The 21,191-nt window shown below is 39.9% G+C and overlaps 1 protein-coding gene across 1 annotated transcript in view; it reads right to left on the bottom strand.

The window, feature by feature from the left end:
* Mtpn (myotrophin) overlaps positions 1–8,371 on the bottom strand; it is a 32,283-nt gene extending 23,912 nt beyond the window's left edge. The window contains exon 1 of the mRNA XM_021164932.3: positions 8,062–8,371. Coding sequence (XP_021020591.1) covers positions 8,062–8,133 — 72 coding nt within the window. The 5' untranslated portion in view covers positions 8,134–8,371. The remainder of the gene's footprint in view (positions 1–8,061) is intronic.
* Positions 8,372–21,191: the final 12,820 nt, after the last annotated feature.

The following is a 21,191-nucleotide window of genomic DNA, read 5'->3' as shown; positions in this document are numbered from 1 at the left end:
GTAAGAGCAATGTGACATTAATTGGAAATACAAAGATAATTTCCTCCCTTTTTGAACAAAGATAATTTCTATCTTCAGAGAAGTCAGTAAAAACCAGGAAGAGATGGCAACTAAAAATGAGCAACAGAACTTCATGCAGACTGACTAACAAGCATAGCACACTAAACAAGACATTAATGTAGTTCTCAGGGCTGTGGAGACATATATAAGATATAAGGCTTACAGTCAAGAGATAAAAATTAAAATCTGTCAGAAGAATAACATGGCCAACAGATGGCCACTACTGTGGTGTTTTCTAAACTGAGTGCTTTCTTGCGGCTGCTACATCCTTTACTGCCCTTCACTATGCTTAACCTTTTATATTCGGCTCTAGCCAGAAGCATCCAATTAGTCATATTTGGGTTTTGAGCTCATTCCCTATGTGGGCAGGAGAAATTTATTTCTTGAATTTTGTTGTGGTGTGAGCCAGGTTTCACATTTCATCAAGAATCATATCGTAGGGCAGGGTGTGGTGGCACAGGCCTTTAATCCCAGCACTTGGGAGGCAAAGGCAGGCCAATTTCTAAGTTCGAGGCCAGCCTGGTCTACAAAGTGAGCTCCAGGATAGCCAGGGCTATACAGAGAAACCTTGTCTCGAAAAACAAAACAAAACAAATCATATCGTATAGCAGGGAACTCCAAAAGATCAGGTAGGGGCTCCTCTAGACATGGAAGCTATCTCACATCAAGATTGCTGGCTTCCAGTGAAGGAGAGCTGCCTAGTTCTTGGAAGCACTATTTAAATATATAAATAGTTCTAACTACTCTACATCTATAAATGTACCTTTTGGGTTTCCTTTTTTTTAAAGCAGCCATTAAGGTAAAATTTGAACTCTCATTTTCTCTCCTATTTCCCCTTTCTCTGTCTACTAGGATTTATTTTGCAAAATTAGAATTTGTAAGTAAACTCTGGCTCCCAAGTGTAAAAAAAAAACCAAAAACCAAAACCAAAAACAACAACAAAAATCCACAACAACTCCACAGCACAAATACAGGAAACAAACAAACAAACAAACCAATCAAAAAACCAAACCAAACCAAACCAAAGTATGAGACTGTATGAGATGCTGAAATGCCACAGTGGTATAAGTGCACAAGTCGTGAGATGTATTTAACAAGACACATGAACAGAAACGTGAATATAGACAGTGACAGGAGCTTGGTTCTCAATATGGCGGTGTAAGAGCTGATGATATTCTGATTATGTGTAAGGTTGCTACTGTAAGACTAGCTGCTGCCCCTGGGAATGGATTTAGGTAGCTCTCAGAGAGGACTATTAAAGCCCGAGCCTGACCTCTTTCAGCTCTTCAGCCTAAGGTAACTGTTATGTAGTTGGTTCTTCACCCCCCTCCACTCTCAATCTTGTCATGCACTATGACGTGGCACAGCTAATAGGGTCCTTAACTCCATCTGAGTCAGTGGTAGCTCCATGCTTCTGAACCTTCAGAACCATGAACTAGTTAATTGATACTAAGTTAGATACTTTAGGTAGTTCATTCTAGCAAAGTTAAACAAACAAACAAACAAACAAACAAAACCTAGCTGATTGACAAAAAGCAGAAATTTACCAAGCAGATGGAGTAGGACAGAAGACCCCATTACCATAGGAGTAGCTAAGTATAAAGAACTCCATTAGAAAACACAATATTGGGGAGCAGGGGGAGGGGAGAGGGGATAGGGGATTTTTGGAGGGGAAACTAGGAAAGGGGATAACATTTGAAATATAAATAAAGAAAATATCTACTAAAAGATTAATACAAAATAAAAAGAAAACACAATAGTTGATGAAAGAATACACTCAACGCAGATTTAGGAAAAACAAATAGAAGTCCCAATTCTAATAGCAATATCCTGGGTAAGGCCATTAATGTCCAAGTTTTCCTTATGTAAGAGTTGAACTAGATGTAATTTTTTGCTTTTGTTCTTATTTTTAAAACAATTAAAAAATGTAGCAAAGTAACTTTAGCATGAAATTCTCAGACATATGTTATCAATATGCTGTGTTCTATTGGTCTTTTCTGCATTCCACTCCATCACTGGTTTCTTTCCTTTACTCAATTATCCCCTTCGCATTCATGTCATATGGATCATTATTACCTTATCTTTGCCCCATTCCCTTCAGATTCCTTCCTTCTCATGATCTCCCTCTTCTGGTTTCATGGCCCACATATAATTTTGCATGTTTCAGATAGAAGAGAAAATAGAATTTATCCTTTTAATATTTGTTTACTTCACTTAACATAATGACTTAGTTTCACTTATTTCTCTGCAAATGTCATGATTTAACTTTTTAATGACTGTATAAATTCTATTCTGAAAGTGCACATATCTGCTAATATATATCTAGGCTGAATCCACTCCCTAGCTATTGTCAACAAATAAACATGAATGTTCACATGAACTAGGTATCTTTTAAGGAGCTTCGCATATAAACATACAATTATTAACAACAGCTAATAAGCACTGAACATCACCATGTATGCTGGTTGGTTTTATGTCAATTGAGAAAATGATTCCATAAGATCAAGTTATAGGGCATTTTTTTGATTAGTTGATTGACTGATTGATTGATTAGTCCATTATGGGTGGTGCCATCCCTGGGCTGGTGGTCCCAGATTTTATAAGTAAACAGGCTGAGTAAGCCATAAAGAACAAGCCAGTAAGCAGCACTCCTCCATGGCGTGCCTCTGCATTAGCCCCTGCCTGCTTCTAGGTCCCTATCCTGCCTGGCTTCCCTCAATGGGCTGTGACTTGGGATATGTAAACCTTTTCCTCCTCAGGTTCCCTTTGGTCATGGTGTTTCATCATAGTAATAATAACCCTAACTAAGACAACATGACAGGCACAATATTAAATAATTCAGCAAACTACACTCTTATTTAACGACTCCAAATAAGTAACAGAAAGGAACTAACAACCAAGTCATAAGACTTTTATAGAATAAGTAGCTAAAATCAAGATACACCAGGAACAATATTTATATGACAAAAAAACCCAAACCAAACCAAACCAAACCAAAAAAAAAAAACCCCAAAAATCCTTCCTTATTTTATAGGACACACACAACTCTGTAAATGGGCCAACTATACATTTTTAAAAAGTCAACAAAAGGTAAAAATAAGAAATGGGAATAAGATGTTGTGGGGGATACACCTTAACTACAGGGCCAGAAATACTAAGGCAAGAGGAACTTAGGTTCAAGGCCAGCCTAGGCTACAAAGCAAGTTCTAGGATAGACTGAACTAAAGAACAAAACCCAAGCCCGAAGAGGCAAGTGCAGAACAGGGGAGAAATAGAAAATCAAGCAGGAAAAGGCTACAAATGGCTAATAATATTCTAAAATGTTCAGTGCTTATTGAAATATAAATTAAATACCAATTTTCTACCTGTCCAATAGCAAACCCAAAAATGTTTAATGATGCTTAGGACTGTTTATGATGTGCTGTCCATGTGCATCTAAGTCCACGAAACTCTTTAGGCTCAAAATATGGATCTATTCTCAAAAGTTGTTAAAAATACATGAGCACTATAATATTGTTTAATTGCAAAACTAAACTGAAAATAAAAGGCTTATCATAAATAATTTATTATTTATATCATACTAGTAGAATGGAATACCATACATCATTTCAGAGTAATTAATTTCAATATAAAGCATCGTTTAAGATAGTTAAGAGAGCAAGTGCAAAGAGTTTAAAGAACTTTTAAATGGGGGAAATGAATGAGTAAATAAATTTCCAATTTTTTTCTGATACAAACTAGACAAATTTCTTTAGAATGGCTAGCTTTGGTCAGAGAGACTAGAAGGGTCTTTACCTTTTAGTTTCCAATTGCTGCATTTTTGAATCTGTGTCTGAATTAATCTGACTTTGCCACCTGCTCATGTGTGGATGTTATACAGTGTGCATGTATACCTGTGGCTGAACATGTATGCACACGGGTGCTACTGCATGTATGTGCATGAGTGGAATGTATGATGGTCAGAAGTTGATGATGGGTGTCTGACTTGATCATTCTCCACCTTACTCACTGAAGCAGAGTCTCTTATTTAAACCCAGAACTTGCTGATTCAGCTAACCTAGCCAGCCAGCTTTTTCTCAGAGATCCTGTCTCTGAATCCTGGGTGTTAGAGATATGAGCTTCAGTATTCAAGCTTGGGCAAGAAGTGTTTTGCCCACTAGGCCACCTCCCTAAGCCCCTAATTTTACTTCTTAAAATTATTAGGATAGTAGGATTATAAAGTAATTTTTGTCTTCTGTATATTTTTGTTCAAAGATCCTTTGTTATTATTTTATCAGAGAAAAAAGACAACCTATAATAGAAAGATAAGCATTTATACTGTACTAAATTTTCTGAGTTTACTGATAACACCTCCATTTCCCATAGGCTGATATAAGTTTTCTTACAGCGCTCCTGGCAGGCTGTAAAAAGAACAACAAAGTGATTAAGTTTTATCAGCAAAACATCATGCTAGTTTAAAAACATTTTTTAAAAAATAAACAAAATGACATAAAACAATAAATGCAAGATGACTGAATCTAGACCATTTTAAAAATGGCTATTTTTTTTTTTAAAGAAAAAGTGAAAAAAAGATCCCAGTAAGCTTGCAATTTCTAAAGATTAAACTTGATACTTTCTTGGATTCGAAAGATTGGATTTCTTAGATCCTACTACCTTTCACATGGTGCACAACTGTTGCTTTCAAAGCCTATTAACGTGTCAAGGCAGATGTAATTAGAATGGGGTTGGAGAGAAACCACAGAGAAAGGGAAGTTAGCGGCCTAATGTATAGTGTTTCACAGCCAGTGAAACAGAAGTACACGTAAACAAGAGAGTACACGTATTAGAGCCGCTGGAGAGTTTAAGGGCTACCCACCAACACAACTCACAAGCAGTCCCAAGAAGGAACCTTGGATCCTCAAAGGCTATGGTAGTCTTATCTCTAAATAGCCAAGGGACCATTATGATCTTGCCCCAATCTTTAATTTTTATATACACAGTAGCAATATACCCTCTTTGTTATCTGAGAGTGTTTAGCAATGAAGGCCAAGAGTATGTTAAGAGGTTAACAGCAAGGACTTCGGAAAGCCTGTGAAAGTGAGTTCAAATTTCAGTCCTACCATCCACTTGAGAGCTTCAAGACTTGGGTAAAAATCTTTACCTATAAATGTTTAAAATTACACTCATAGGTTGACTTGATAAGAATGAAACAACACCTGTATAATATATTACAATGGCCAAATATATAAAATGTTAAAAACATTCTTTTTTAAAGCAATTATTAACAGAAATCTCAGTAATTTACCCATGTTTTTCTCTGAAAGCCAACAGACAGACACAATATTACCTTTTTCTGGATTGTTGTTCAGGATTACAATTACACACATAAATAACAAGACTACGATTTAAAAAAATTTCTACAGGCCTTACAGACACACACTGAACCAGATAGTTTGGTGAGAATTTAGGCTTACTAGATTTGTCTTTATGCTAATTATGTTTAAACTGTCTTCATTCATAGTTAGGACTAAGTTCTTTCAGCAAGCCTCTTATTTTCTTAATGGGTTGACTCTAAGCCTTAGCCAAGAAAACAGAAAACAAAACAAAACATAACTACTTCAAAGCAGACTGATCATTTTATTTTATTTTAAAATAAATGCTTTAGATTCTGACAATCTTTGGGTTAAATCCAAGTTTGGCTAGTTAGCAACCTTGTCCAACTACTTAACTCCAAAACTTAAGAGCCAATGAATGACAATTACTTTTTTTTTTTTCCTGTGTAGCTCTGGCTATCCTGGAACTCACTTTGTAGACCAGGCTGGCCTGGAACTCAGAAATCCGCCTGCTCTGCCTCCTGAGTGTTGGGATTAAAGGCGTGCGCCGCCATGCCCGGCAATTACTTTTATATAACTAGTTTAGTTTATTGAAATCATAGCTAAAAATCACAGTAAGGAAAGACGTTCTTACTAAGAACATATGCTTTTAATGTGTTATAGGGTTATACTGGAGCTATTAAGATTTAAAAGAACAGAGCATTTATTGTCCAGAGGTTCTGGGCCTAATGAAGAACAGATTCTCTGCAAAATCACAATGAGAAACAGGATAAGAAGCTTCACTTCCTTCCAAGGTGAGGTGTTGGGAGTTTCTGTTTGCTTGTTTGTTTTGGTTTTTGTTTGTTTTTGGACGAGGTGATATTTAGGCTAAGAGGACAAACATGAATTCATGAGCTTGGAGGCTAACTGATGAAGCTGACTTGATCAAATAGGATGTAAGCGCACATGGACAAAGCTACTTAAAGAAATACAAGTGAGGGTCTGGAGTACAGCTTTCCGACAGGGAAGAAAAAGAATTGTTCAACACAACACAATGTCCCAGTAGACCAAAAGAGAGAGTTGGAAGTGATATTGAGTCAAAAGCATCTATCATCAAGTTAGAGAAGGAAGTTCACTGAGAAAAAAATATGCTTAAAATAAACACTGATTCCTTCAGCTAACTATTGACGATGACCAGGATGGGGATGGGCAAATGGGGGGGGGGGGGGGAGATAGGAAACTGCAGCAACTAACTTCAAGTCATGCTGAGACTGGAGAGTGAAGCAAGGTAGTCTTGATAAACCTCAGCTATGCAGGACAATCACCCAATTTCCAGTTTGGATGAATGGTTCCGTCATGAAGTTGTAAATTAACATAGTGACAACAGAAACAATTCCATGCATGTTATTTTTGTAACTATAAATTCTTTATTAATGTTTTGTATTTTAAATCCCCTATGTTTGAGCAGGGGCTGGAAATACAAGAGCCACTCACTTTGAGACAATCGTGTGGTGTTCCACTACTGGTTGATGTATTTTTCTATAACTCTACATTGAAGAGATGGTAGTTCAGGTTTCTATCTGCTACTAGCTAAGGTAGTCAGAAGGTAGCTTGCCTTAAACATCCATTACAATCAACTAAGCAGATCAAATACATGTGAAAAGTCTAAATTATAAGGCATCAAGTGGAGAAAAAAACTATCATCCTTGTACAATCCTGTAGTTAAAAACAAACTAACCAACCAACCAACCTGCTTCTGCCTGTTTCCTAACACAGTCCTGTGAGGCAGGATACCACCGCTCTTGACCGCAGGCTCACACTTTTGGAAGAGGACCAAGATGTTCACAGTTGTCACACACACACACACACACACACACACAAAAACTATAGTAGTTTTCCTTATAATTACAAAAGGAGCAATTTAAGACCCAAAGGCAGGCCAGGTCAGAACTTTCCAAGTACCTCCAAGTATGGTTTTGAATTTGGGTTTCTTAACCATATATATATATATATATATATATATATATATATATCCCAAACATAGCGTGATTAGATGTGCAGTACTATTTACTACACGCGCGTGCGGACTTCAGATAAAATCATGGAGTACCCCAAGTTAAAAGGCTTTTTGAAAACTACTCCGATTTCCCAACACCCCAGATGCCAAATGGCAACCTTAGCACTCGAAGCAAACGACACACACACATACACATATTGTGTGGTGGTGGAGAGGAAAAAGGCCACACCCAAGTTAAAGAAGTGACACCAAGTTTCAGAAATTTAACTATGGCTATTTTGGGGCAGCTCATTTCACGGGTGACGGATCCTCTGAATCTTCTCCATCTCCACCAGGCCGCACGTTCAGGAAATCGTTCCCGATTCGAACTGCTCGGGTTTCCTTCTCAGGAACCCGGTGCGAGGCCAAGATGGAGAAATACTTCATTCAAAGATTGCAGTACCCGGGGTATTAGAGGGCCGGCCCGTGCCGATCGAGGGAGACAACCCAGGCGCCCGTTACCCGCGGGGCTGGGACAGGCCACAGCCGCCTTAGCAACAACACAGCGGTTACCTGGCACCCAGGAGCCACCCAGATCCAGGCCCTGCGGCGTCCTCGAGTCTCCCAAGCTGGCCCAGCTCCCGGTGCCCCCCACGCCCTGGGCTTCACGACCACCCACCCCGCCGCAGCGCAGCGCAGCGCATCCCCGCTCACCTTAGCCACATAGTCCTTCACCTCATCCAAGTCTCCGTTTTTCAGGGCCCACATGAACTCCTTGTCGCACATGACTGCAGCGGGGTGGGCCGGCGGGCCGGGCAGAAGCGGCGATTAGGCCCGACGAGGGGACACGAGAAAGCGACGCGCCTCAGGCCGCTGAGCGGGCGAGACTGCGGGCCGCGGCTACGGTTCGGGCGGGAGAAAGTTCTTCTGCAACCGTTGGGCCCAGCAGAGCAGGTTCCGCCTAGCTGAGGAGAAGCAGGACGCTTACACTTCCGGTTCACGCCCCGCTAGGGCCCGCCTCCCACTTCCTCTTCCTCTTCCTCTCACCAGAAAGCTCTGCTCTGGACCCCGCCCCGACTGCTTACCTCAGGAGAGCCACTTTTGCGCAGGCGCATTATCCTGGCCGGCCAAGGCAGAGTAGAGGCGTGGTTCCAATGGGCGGGGTCGTGAGGCTGAGTAAAATATTCCTGGAGGTCAGGAAAATCAGGGGCTGAACCTGGGGAGGTGTTGGATGGGAGTAGGACACTCCCGCTCCACTACAGAGGGGAAAGTTAGTTTCCAGGGCTCACTTTCTAATAATTCTAAAAATTAATAATAATAATGTGTTTAGATTATCTCTCTCTTACTATCCCACTTTAAACTAGTAAAAGAGGAAAAACAAAAAACCAACCCACTCTCAAAACATTTTTATTGAGAATTTCATCTATGCACATAGTATGTTTTGATCAAATTCATTCCTGAGTCCCTTCTTATCCACACCACTACTTTTCCTTCACAACTTTATGTGACTTCTCTTCTTAAAACAAAACCAAAAACAAAAAAACCAAAAAACAAAATTTCATTTACGTGTATGATAGTTTGGACAGAATATATACATTTATGTGAACCAATGTGTGTGAGTGCCCGAAGAGGCAAGAGGAAGCATAAAATCTGAGAGAGCTAGAGATACAGACAGCGGTGAGCCTTCATGTGGGCCATGCTGGGAACCAAGCTGGGCTCCTCTGCGAGAGCAGCCAGTGCTCTTAACCTCTGAGCCTTCTCTGCAGCAGTGCTTGGGTCTTGTGTTGAGCCCTCTGAACTCACTTAGCGCTTCCTGTTGAGTGCATGCGTGTGGGACCTACTGGTTTGTTTTACCTTTGGGCATCAAACTCTATTCCTATTCTCAGACATCAGTGGCTGGGTGGGGCTCTCTCCTCCCTTGCTCTTTTCTCCTTTCTCTCCCACTACCACTCTTAGCCTTTCTTCTCCCTTTCCTCAACCATGCAGTTTCTTTGGGACATCCACCAGAAGGAAATAAAAAGGAAAGAATAAAACTTTTTTTTTCTCAGAAGGAAATCTTCAACATGTAGTTGAGACAACGGTGTCAGTAGGTTTATTTCTTTTTAATTGCATACTTATGTGCTTGTGTACAGATGCACTGATGTGGGCGTGAGTGTGCATACATGTAAAGTCAGAGGACGACTTGTGGGAGAGTTCTTCTCCTATGTAGGTCCTAGTGACTGAATTTAGGTCACCATCGGGCTTTGTCACAAGCATCTTTCCTGGTTGAGCCATCTTGCCAACTCAACAACGTGAATTATGTACATTAGTACAATCTTTACTTTCTATGGTGGAAAATACTTCAGTGTGTGATGGCAATTAAAAACTAGGAGTTTTTCCTGACCATCAAATGACAGCTAACACACATGCGTAACATCATTAAATATGCGTGTGGTTTAAGAAGCACTCTTGCTTTGATTTGTAGCAAACAGAACTGTTTTTCTGAAGCCAGTTTTGTTCTTAGGATTTGGCTGAAACATCTTAGAATTCAACCACCTGGTGAATTCTATCTTACAATCCTAATGATTCAAATTTATGTATATACCCAAGAACACTGAGAAAAAAATTCCTACTAGAACTATTATGCATATAGGCTATTATTCATTATTCAGTAAACAAATAAACCAAACTAGTTTATATCTGCACCACAAAGTACAGAGGTTGGAAGCACACGGTGGAGTGTAATAGTTTTAAAGTATTGGGCATACTCTGGCTGGTTTTGTGTCCTGACCAGCAAGTTGTTTAACCCCTTTTCTTCAAATTTTGTAGCAAAACGATGCTGTTTGGTGAGTACACATTTGTTATCATTGAACAGCAATAGATAAAGACTTCACAAAGAAAAACTCTGAATAGTTAAAAGCAGCTTACATTGTTACTATATTTAATTCTGATGGTTGAGAATACAAATCTAGATGCCAAACAATGACACCTTTCTGGAAGGAAACTTCAGTTAAAAAAAAAATGTGAGGTGAAGTTTGGTTCCTCGCAAACCTACCCCAGTGATGTCCAAGTTACAGGACATGGCGGGTCTTGGTTCATCACTAAGCAAGACTTCCCCCATGTGACCTACTCTTACTGTCAGCATTTCATTTGAGTGTCTTAAACTTAGTATATTTAAAATAGGATCTTGTTTTATAGATTTGAAACTTAGCTAACTCTACATATTCCATGGTTCTATAAATAGCTTCCCTGACCACCCAGTCACCCTAACCAGAAACATGAACATCACAATAGCTCCAGCTATTCCCGACTTTTTCCTAACCCAATTGTCAAAGGCCCTTGACATACTTTAAAATTGGTTGACTTCCTGTAGAGTTCAGTATTGATCCCTACAGTCACCCAAATAGACAGAGCTAGCCTTTTGGCTAATCTCATTTTTATTTTCACCGTGTTCCAGGTGATTTCTCACCATTCTGATTTTTCACTGCTTTAAGCACAAACAGAGCATCCACTCCTTGTTCTAAGCGTTTAGTAGGTTCCTAATATATGTTCTCTTTGTCCATCAGATCAGGGCCCTCTGTAATCTCCCCTGGACAATCCTAACCACGACACTCCCTTAACCACTGCTTCTTGAGTTTCCACATATCTTACCTTCTGTCATTTTCAGAAAAAGCCAGCCAATGGCTTCTATGTATCTTATTTCCTGTTTAAGATTCTCTTTTAAATCTTGCTGTTTCTTTTTAATCTTTGAGATCTACATGCAAGTTTTACCTTTAAGTGAGGCTTCTAAAACTAATTTCAATCCTATAGCATTTTTTTCAATTTTCATCTTTTTATTTACCTATTTTGAAAGGTCTTTGTGAGTATTCAGTAAATGATTATTTTTGTCTGTCTGTACGCAAGAGAGAATTGCTCTTCTTGAATTCTTTGTAGTTGAGTGATTTCATGTAACTAATTTTGGCCTATTACTGCGAGTTCAAGTGACATTAGTCATCACTCGGCTGTCTAGTTCAAGACTTTTTAGAACCCAGTTTTTCCTTCTGCTGTAGCAATGGGCAACATTCAAGACAAGGATGACATAGGCAGCTGGGGTCCTTAAAGAACATTTGCTCAGAGCTGGCCTCATCCTTTGATGAATATGTAGTATGAGTGAGATAATTTGTTGTTTCAACCACTGAGACTTGGATATTTACTCCTGGAGCAGCACTGAGTCAGTCTTGATTAATTAAGAAACAATTTCCAGTTTGGGGAAGGAGTGAATAGAACCAGTGAACTTTGACTTAGGAATCAGGTAGTACATAGAAAAGGAAATGACAGAAGCTGTGAGGATTATGATTCACGTTCATAGGAGCAAAAGATTAAGAAAGACTCTCAGGACAAGGGGAAGCCTGGAGGTAGATAATGCAATCCATATGCTTGTGGCTGAAGTAGAAGAGGCTGGAAACGGAACCCAGTTCTCCATGTTGGTAAATAGTGATAAATAAATTACACAAAACAGTACAGGAAAAGATCAGCTTAGAAAATAACTGTCCAGGTTGCAAATAAACATGCAAGTGGGCTAAGCAATACCTCAGTAGTTGAGTACTGTTCTTGGAGCAGGGAGTTCAGTTCCCAGCATCCACATTGGGTGGCCTAGAACTAACTGCTTGTATCTCAAGCTCTAGGGATCTCTTCTGTTCTCCACTGGCACTGGCACTCATGTGTACACACACACACACACACACACACACACACACACACACACACACAGTTAAAAATAAAATGTTTGGAAAATCAAATCAATTATAGGGAATCAAAAAAATGAAAAAAATGGAGTCGGGCGTGGTGTACACGCCTTTAATCCCAGCACTCAGGAGGCAGAGGCAGGTGGATTTCTGAGTCCGAGGCCAGCCTGGTCTCCAAAGTGAGTTCCAGGACAGCCAGGGCTACACAGAGAAACTTTGTCTCAAAAAACCAAAAAAAAAAAAAAAAAAAAAGGTAGAGATATGAACAACTCAAATAAACAAGTGGTTTTCACTTTCAGCTATTAAAGACAGGTAAAAAGGGTGGAGAAAGAGAGGGGGAGGGAGGGAGAGAGAGAGAGAGAGAGAGAGAGAGAGAGAGAGAGAGAGAGAGAGAGAGAGAGAGAGAGAGAGAGAGAGAACACAACAAAGTCTGGTTAGAATGTAGCCTTGTGAACAGGATCTCCTTGTAGATTTAAGTAGTACTTCAGAGAAACGTTTCAGTAATGCAAAATAGTACATGTATTGCCTGCCTTGTAGGCTGAAAGAAACAAGAAGAAAGAAATGGCAATGGCTGGGGTTAAGGCCCTTGGATCAACTGTAGAAATAGCTGATTGAAGTTCTGAAAGTGAGGCCAAAATACCTATCAATCATATTTATAGGAAACCGTGGATAGTTTTGAAATGACTCAGGGCCTCTTTCTCTGGGTACAGAAAGTAGTTTGAGAAAGTTGCTTGATCTCTAAGGACCACATATTCTTCAATACTTATTCAAGATGACAAGTTAGATCACGGAAAAGAACCCTCCAGGAGGATATAGCTAAGAACTGCCAAAAAGCTATGGCACTGGAGGAGGAAGGTGCTGTGGATTAGAACTGGGGCCTAATCAAAGACCTTCCCTTCCCCCAAGGGGCTCCCTGCAATGCCTGGGCAAGATTGCAAAACTGCCATAGACTATAATTGGTGTCTCTATCCCACTCTTCCTCTTTCTGAATGCATGTGGCCATTGTGGTTATCTGTGTCCTCCGTACAAGGAAAGGATACTTTGTTACTCAGGTCATGTGTCTCCAGATCAGCAGAAGGCATACAAATCTGACTGTGAGACCCTGGACTTTCACCTTCACGTTCTATTGCCCTGTATGGTTTGTTTTGTATTTGTAGTCCTGAAGATTTGAATCTAGGGTCTTGCACATGCTAAGCAAACACTCTATCACCTAGCTATGCTCCCTGATACTCTAGGCAAACACTCTACCACTGAACTATACTCCCCAGCAAGCCTGATACTCTAATACCATAAAACTGCTTGGGTTATTTTCCTCAGAAGAAAATATGCATTTATTTTGCATATGGAAAAACCCTATATGCATAACACCAATATCTAAGGATCAGAAGGGCAAGCTAATTATCAATAGTTTTTGCTCATGCTTCCTTCTTTGGGGAGGTCACTTTGGCATTCAGGGCTTAAGTGGAGACTTGCAACGACTTCTGACAAGTGAGATGGATACAGAACATTTAACGCTTAATGAAACACCTAAGCACCTTGATGGCTTTGTGGCTTTTTTCTAGTATTCTTTTTCAAATATAGTGGCAACCATTAGCCTAGGTTCAAGATTTCCTTGTTACCCATAGTAGACATAGAACATTATTGAGGAGTGTTTCATTGAATGCTACTAAAATTTTAGGCATTGTATGCTATAGTGAAATAACATATCCCATCTTGAATAATACAGTTATTTCTTATCTATGTCTTACATTATCATGTAATATGATAATAAAGTACTAGAGGATAGATGATTAAAAAATACATTTATTTATCATGGTTTTGAAGGTCAGAAAGCCCAAGATTAGATGGTGTTATGATTGAGCTATGGTGAAGGCCCATGGTGGTTTGAATAGGTTTAGTTCCCATAATTTCATGTGTCTGAATGCTTGGCCATAGGGAATGGTATTGTTAGGAGGTATGGTCTTATTGGAGGAGATATAGCCTTGTTAGAAGAAGTGTGTCACTGAGGAGGCAGGGCTTTGAGGTCATATATATGCTCAAGCTCTGCCCAGTATATATATAAATCAAGTCTCCTTCTGGCTGCCTTTGGAACAGATGTAGAATGCTTGATCCCTCCAGCACTATATCTGCCTGAAATCTGCCATGCTTCCCACACGATAATGATGAACTACTAAACCTCTGAAACTGTAAGCCAACCCCAGTGAAATGTTTTCCTTTTAAAGAGTTGTCCTGGTTATGATCTCCTACCAATATTAAAAACCTAACTAAGACATAAGTTGGTATCAGGGACTGGAGTATTGCTGTGATAGGCCTGGCTATGCTTATGTTTGGAGGAATGCGGATTTGGAGGCTTTGGATTAGAAAGTGGAACTTAATGGGCCCTGCTAGGAGAAGCATATAATACTGTGGTACTGAGGGTGATTTGAACTGTGGGTGTTTGGTTCAAGAGATTTCAGAGGAGAAAAATTCTAGTATGTTGCCTAGAGATCATTTTTTGTGGTATTTTGGTGAAGAATGTGGCTGCTTTTTGCCTTTGTCTGAAGAACCTGCCCAAAGCCAAGCTGAACAGATTTAGATTAATTACACTGGCAAAGGCAATCTCAAAACAGACACAGACTCTGTCCTGTGATTTGGTCCATTTTCAAACTTTACCCCATTGTAGGGGGAAAAGAGCACTAATATATTAACTATGATATTCCCAGAATTGCAGACTTGTAGTTGATTTTATAATTCATTTATAGAATTCTTTATAATTCTATAAATGTTTTAATTGTTATAAACAAAACTATAGTTTTATATTTATATGTAGGGTAGAACGTGTCTAATTTAGTTGAAGGACTTATAATCATTATATTATGTTTATAAAGACTGAGTAGAAAGAAGCAATGAAACAGGCCCAATTCTACTAGATATTCAACATAATATAACTTTAGAATAAATAATCCAAATTTGTTGTTGTTATTTTCCAGACAGGGTTTCTCTGTATAGCCCTGGCTGTCCTGGAACTCACTCTGTAGACCAGGCTGGTCTCAAACTCAGAAATCCACCTGCCTCTGCCTCCCAAATGATGGGATTAAAGGCGTAAGCCACCACCGCCCTGCAATCCAAATGTTTTTATTCGGTACTGAAAATTGATTTAAGAATCAAGAAGGAAGTGATGGTTGAGAATAAAAGCTCTATGGTGCTTTGAATGAGAATGGTCATCTTTTAGTTGGGCTTGTCATTGCTGTGATGAAACACCATGACCAAAGCAACTTGGAGAGAAAAGAATTTATTTAGCTTATGCTTCTTCATTACCTTCATTGATGATTGAAGGAAGACAGGACAGGAACTCAAACAAGGCAGGACTCAGGAGACAGGAGATGGTGCAGAGGAAATGGAAGAGTGCTGTTTATTGGCTTGTTTTTCCTGGCTTGCTCAGCATGCTCTTTTGTAGAACCCAGGACCACCATCCCAAGGGTGGTACCACTCACAATGGGCTAACATTTCCTGATCTAATACTAATTAAGAAAATGTCCTACAGACTTGCCTACAGTGAGAATATGGAGAAATTTCCCCAAATGAGGTTCCTTCTGATGACTCTAGCTTTTGTTGAGTTGATGTAAAATTAGCCAGTACAGAAGCTCTACCTTCCCCTGCCAGGCTCACATGTTTCAATGCTTGGCTCCCAGTGAAACTGTTTGGGGAGGATTAGGTGGTGTGGCCTTCTGTAGTAGGTGTGGCCTTGCTGGAGGGGGTGTGTCATTGGGAGTAGGCAACATTTCAAAAGCCCATTCCAAGCTTCTCCCCACCCCCAACCCATGCCTGCTGCCTAGAGTTCTCAGCTATTGCTCCAGTGCTTCCTGAAATGATGACCACGACTAACCCTCTAAAGTCACTGATTTTTTTTTTAAAGCCATTGATTAAATGCTTTCTTTTATAAGAGTTGCCTTGGTCATGGTGTCTCTTCACAGCAATAGAACGGTAATGAAGACATCCCCCCCCCCCCACTCCCAGGAGGAAACAGAGAATAAGTTAGTAAAATAATCCAGCTCAGGTTAAGTGTTATGATGAAGCTTAAGAGGGTGTGGTTATCAACCAGACTTTATGTAGAGAGTCTAAATTGGAGGTCTCCATCAAATTAGTCCCCTCTGAGCTTAGGGAATCCTGGTGAAGATAAAGTGGAAAGATTATAAGAGCCAGGGGACACCAAGAGAACATGAACACACAAGGACAGACACATCAATCACAAGGCCTATGGGGTTGACATCAGGTCCATGCATACATATTATAGCTATTAGTTTAGTATTTTTATGGTACTTCTGACAGTAAGAACAAGTGACTCTCTGATTCTTGTGCCTGCTCTTGGGACTCTTTTCATCCTGTTGGATTGCCACATTCAACATCAATATGATAGCTTTTGCTTTATCTTATTATATTTTATTTTGCCATATTTGATTGTTATCTATTAGACGGCTATTTTTTTCCCAATAAGAGACAAAAAGGGAGTATGTCTGGAGGGAAGTGAAGGTTGAGAGGAACTGGGAAAAGTAGAGAGAGTGAAAACTATAATCAGGATATATTGTATGAAAAAATGTATTTTCAGTAAAAGAAAAATGAAATAATAAAGAAAAACATAGTAGATGTAATTGACTATGAAAAATGCTCCAGAAACAACAAGAATTTAAGTTAGTAATACATCAGTATTTTTTTTTTTAAATAAGGATCAAGGTCCTATAACCAATTTTCTTCCTTTCTTTCTTTTCTTTCCTTCTTTCTTTCCTTCCTTCCTTTCTTCCTTTCTTTTGAGAGAAATTAACTAGATTCTAATTTATTAGCCTTAAGAGGTAGTGAATTATTTTTTATTAGATATTTTCTTTATTTACATTTCAAATGTTATCACCTTTCCTGGTTTCCCCTCAGAAAACCCCTATCCCATCCCTCCTCCCCCGGCTCACCAACCCACTCACTCCCACTTCCCTGTCCTGGCATTCCCTTACAGTGGGTCATCAAGCCTTCACAGGACCAGGGCCTCTCCTTCCACTGATGTCTGACAGGGCAATCCTTTGCTACATATGTGGCTGGAGCCATGGGTCCCTCCATGTGTACTCTTTGGTTGATGATTTAGTCCCTGGAAACTTTGGAGGTACTGGTTGGTTCCTATAGTTGTTCCTCCTATGGGGCTGCAAACCCCTTCAGGTCTCTGGGTCCTTTCTCTAGCTCCTCCATTGAGGACCCTGTGTTCAATCCAATGGTTGGCTGAGAATATCCACCTCTGTATTTGTCAGGCACTGGCAGAGCCTCTCAGGAGACAGCTATAACAGGCTTCTGTCAGCAAGCACTTGCTGGCATCGAAAATAGTGTCTGAGTTTGGTGATGCTATATGAGATGGATCCCCATGTGGGGCAGTCTCTGGATGGTCATTCCTTCAGTCTCTGCTCCATACTTTGTCCCTGCATCTCTTCCCATGAATATTTTCCCCCTTCTAAGAAGGACCGAAGTATCCACACTTTGGTCTTCCTTCTTCTTGAGCTTCATGTGGTCTGTGAATTGTATCTTGGGTATTCTGAGCTTCTGGGCTAATATGCACTTATCAGTGAGTGCATACCATGTGTGTTCTTTTGTGATTGGGTTACCTCACTCCTGGTGATATTTTCTAGTTCCATCCATTTGCCTAGGAATTTCATGCATTCATTGTTTTTAATAGCTGAGTACTACTCCATTGTGTAAATGCATCACATTTTCTGCATTCGTTCCTCTGTTGAGGGACATCTGGATTCTTTCCAGCTTCTGGCTATTATAAAAAGGCTGCTATGAACCTAGTGGAGCATGGTTCCTTATTACATGTTGGAGCATCTTCTGGGTATATGTCCAGAAGTGGTATAATTGGGTCCCCAGCAAGTATTATGTCCAATTTTCTGATGAACTGCCAAACATTTCCAGAGTGGTTGTATCAGCTTGCAATCCCACCAGCAATGGAGGAGTGTTCCTCTTTCTCCACATCCTTGCCAGCATCTGCTGTCATCTTAATTTTTTATCTTAGCCATTCTGACTGGTGTGCTGTGGAATCTCAGGGTTGTTTTGATTTGCATTTCCCTGATGGCTAAGGATGTTGAACATTTCTTTAGGTGATTCTCAGTCATTCAGTATTCCTCAGTTGAGAATTCTTTGTTTAGCTCTGTACCCCATTTTTAAATAGAGTTATTTGGTTCTCTGGGGTCTAACTTCTTGAGTTCTTTGTATATATTGGATATTATCCTCTATTGGATGTAGGGTTGGCAAAATCTTTTCCCAATCTGTTGGTTGCCATTTTGTCCTACTGACAGTGTCTTTTGCCTTACAGAACTTCTTGGGAAATCACCATCCTTGACCTCAAGCTGTAGTACAGAGCAATCATGATAAAAACTGCATGATATTGGTACAGTGACAGGCAGGAAGATCAATGGAATAGAACTGAATACCCAGAAATAAACCCACATACCTTTGGTCACTTGATCTTTGACAAAAGAGCTAAAACTATCCAGTGGAAAAAAAGACAGCGTTTTTCATCAAATGGTACATGTAGAAGAATGTACATTGATCCATTCTTATCTCCTCGTACAAAGCTCAAGTCCAAGTGGATCAAGGACCTCCACATAAAACCAGATACACTGAAACTAATAGGAAAAAAAAAAAGTGGGCAAGAGCCTCAAGCACATTGGCACAGGGTAAAATTTCCTGAACAGAAACACCAATAACATATGCTCTAAGATCAAGAATTGACAAATGAGACCCCATAAAATTGCAATGTTTTATTTGGTATTTAGAAATTAAACATATGAGAATTTTTTCCATATTTTTATTGGGTATTTATTTCAATTACATTTCCAATGGTATCCCAAAAGTCCCCCAAACGCTCCCCCACCCACTCTCCTACCCACCCACTCCCATTTCTTGGCCCTGGAGTTCCCCTGTACTGAGGCATATAAAGTTTGCATGACCAATGAGCCTCTCTTTCTACTGATGGCTGACTAGGCCATCTTCTGATTCATATGCAGCTAGAGACAGGAGCTCCGGGGTGTGTGTGTGGGGGTACTGGTTAGTTCATATTGTTGTTCCACCTATAGGGTTGCAGATCTCTTTAGCTCCTTGGTTACTTTCTCTAGCTCCTCCATTGGGGGCCCTGTGATCCATCCAATAGTTGACTGTGAGCATCCACTCCTGTGTTTTCCAGGCCCCGGCATAGTCTCACAAGAGACAGCCATATCTGGGTCCTTTTAGCAAAATCTTGCTAGTGTATACAATGGTGTCAGCATTTGGAAGCTGATTATGGGATGGATCCCCAGATATGGCAGTTTCTAGATGGTCCATCTTTTCGTCTCAGCTTCAAACTTTGTCTCTGTAACTCTTTCCATGGGTGTTTTGTTCCCAATTCTAAGAAGGGGCAAAGTGTCCACACTTTGGTCTTCGTTCTTCTTGAGTTTCATGATTTAGCAAATTGTATCTTATATCTTGGTATTTTAAAGGAGGGTGTGGGTGTGTTGAGTGTTGTTTGTGGGAGGCCAACATTAGCTATATAGAATAGTCAAAGAAGAGTTGTCAGAGGGGGAACATCTAAGGTGAGACAAAGAGCAACTCACCCATTCAGCAGAATGTTCCAGCAGACGGAACAGCAATCACTAAGGTCAAGGTAAGCATAGACGTGGTGGAATCAAGGATTGGGTTGGCTCCGATAATAGAAATGGGTAAGTTAAGAGTCCAGGCAAGTTGTGATGATAATTTGGAGCTGTTGATTTTCTTTTTTAAAAGATTTATTTATTTTATGTATGTGAGTACACTGTCGCTGTCCTCAGACATACCAGAAGAGGGCATCAGATATCATTATAGATGCTTGTGAACTCCCATGTGGTTGCTGGGAGTTGAACTCAGGACCTCTGGAAGAGCAGATGGTGCTCTTAACCACTGAGCCATCTCTCCAGCCTCTGCTGAGTTGTTACAAGAAGAAAAATACACATATAAAGCACTATTAATACTCTTCCAACATGGTGAGAGCAACCATCATGCTGAAATAGCACCAAGACCATGTACAAAGTCTGTGTGAGTGCAATGTTCCATTTCCCATTTATTTATCTGAAAGTCTCGTTAAGTCATATATGTTATTATGTAGACTTAGTGTCTTGATCATCTAATAGTTCTATAATTTTATGTCTTATGAAGAGCCGTAGTGATTTGGATGGAAAATGTGCCCTATTGATTTAGGTATTTGGACAGCCGATCTTCAGTTGGTGGTGCTGTATGTGGAGGTTATAGAACATTTAGGATGCAGAGTTTTGTTGGAGGAAGTACAATACTGGGGACAGTTTTAAGAGTACATAGCCTCATCACACTTCTAGTTTGTTTGGCTTCCTCTTTGACAAAATGTGATCATCCAGTTTTCTGCTCTGGGCACTTGCTGTTGTGGGTTCTTTTCTTATCATTACAGACTCCATTTCTGGAACTCCAAGGCAAAATAAACTCTTCTTTCTATATGTTGCTTATGGTCAGGTATTTTTTCACAACAGCATAAAAGTAACTAATACAAGTACAAATGTATTGCTTTAGACAAACATATAATAAGAGAAAGCAAGCTGTTTTCCCTGTTATTAACCCATACCTGCTTGGAATCACATAGGTACCACCGTTAGCCTTGGCTGGTGCCTAAATTTTGAGTCAAGTCTAGGGTGGGATAAGTTATCTCTGAAATGTTAATTTTTCATTCCTAAACTTACAACTCAAAAAGGCCAAATGTTAAACTGCTTTATACAGTTGACAATGATGGCTAAAATGGACCCCTGAAGAACTACCTTAGATGGACGGATTAAGAGTCTCAGGTGTATGTAGTCGGCAAAGTTTGTTACACTAAGTTGACACAACTAAAGGTCTCTTTAAAGAAGCTGAAATATGTGAGTAGTTTTAAAAAAAAAACACACCTCCCTTCATGATTCCTTGATCACATAGTAGTATACAGACAGGGTAAAGCTGTTCAGGCGAATCAGGAATAACTTCCCCAAACAAGCCTGAAGTTGGAGGGAAGTAGAATTTCTATTCAGCTCTGTGCACATCAAACCATGTACAGCTATAACTTTCTTGTCTACAATAGTTCTTCAATGCCTTTCTTTCTAATTTACTTACTAAAGAATACAT

The sequence above is a fragment of the Mus caroli genome, unplaced genomic scaffold (assembly GCF_978045245.1).
Source record: "Mus caroli unplaced genomic scaffold, Mus_caroli_1 scaffold_7, whole genome shotgun sequence".
NCBI classification, from domain to species: Eukaryota; Metazoa; Chordata; class Mammalia; order Rodentia; family Muridae; genus Mus; species Mus caroli.
Note: the sequence above shows the minus strand (reverse complement) of the source record. Positions and strands in the feature narration are given on the sequence as shown.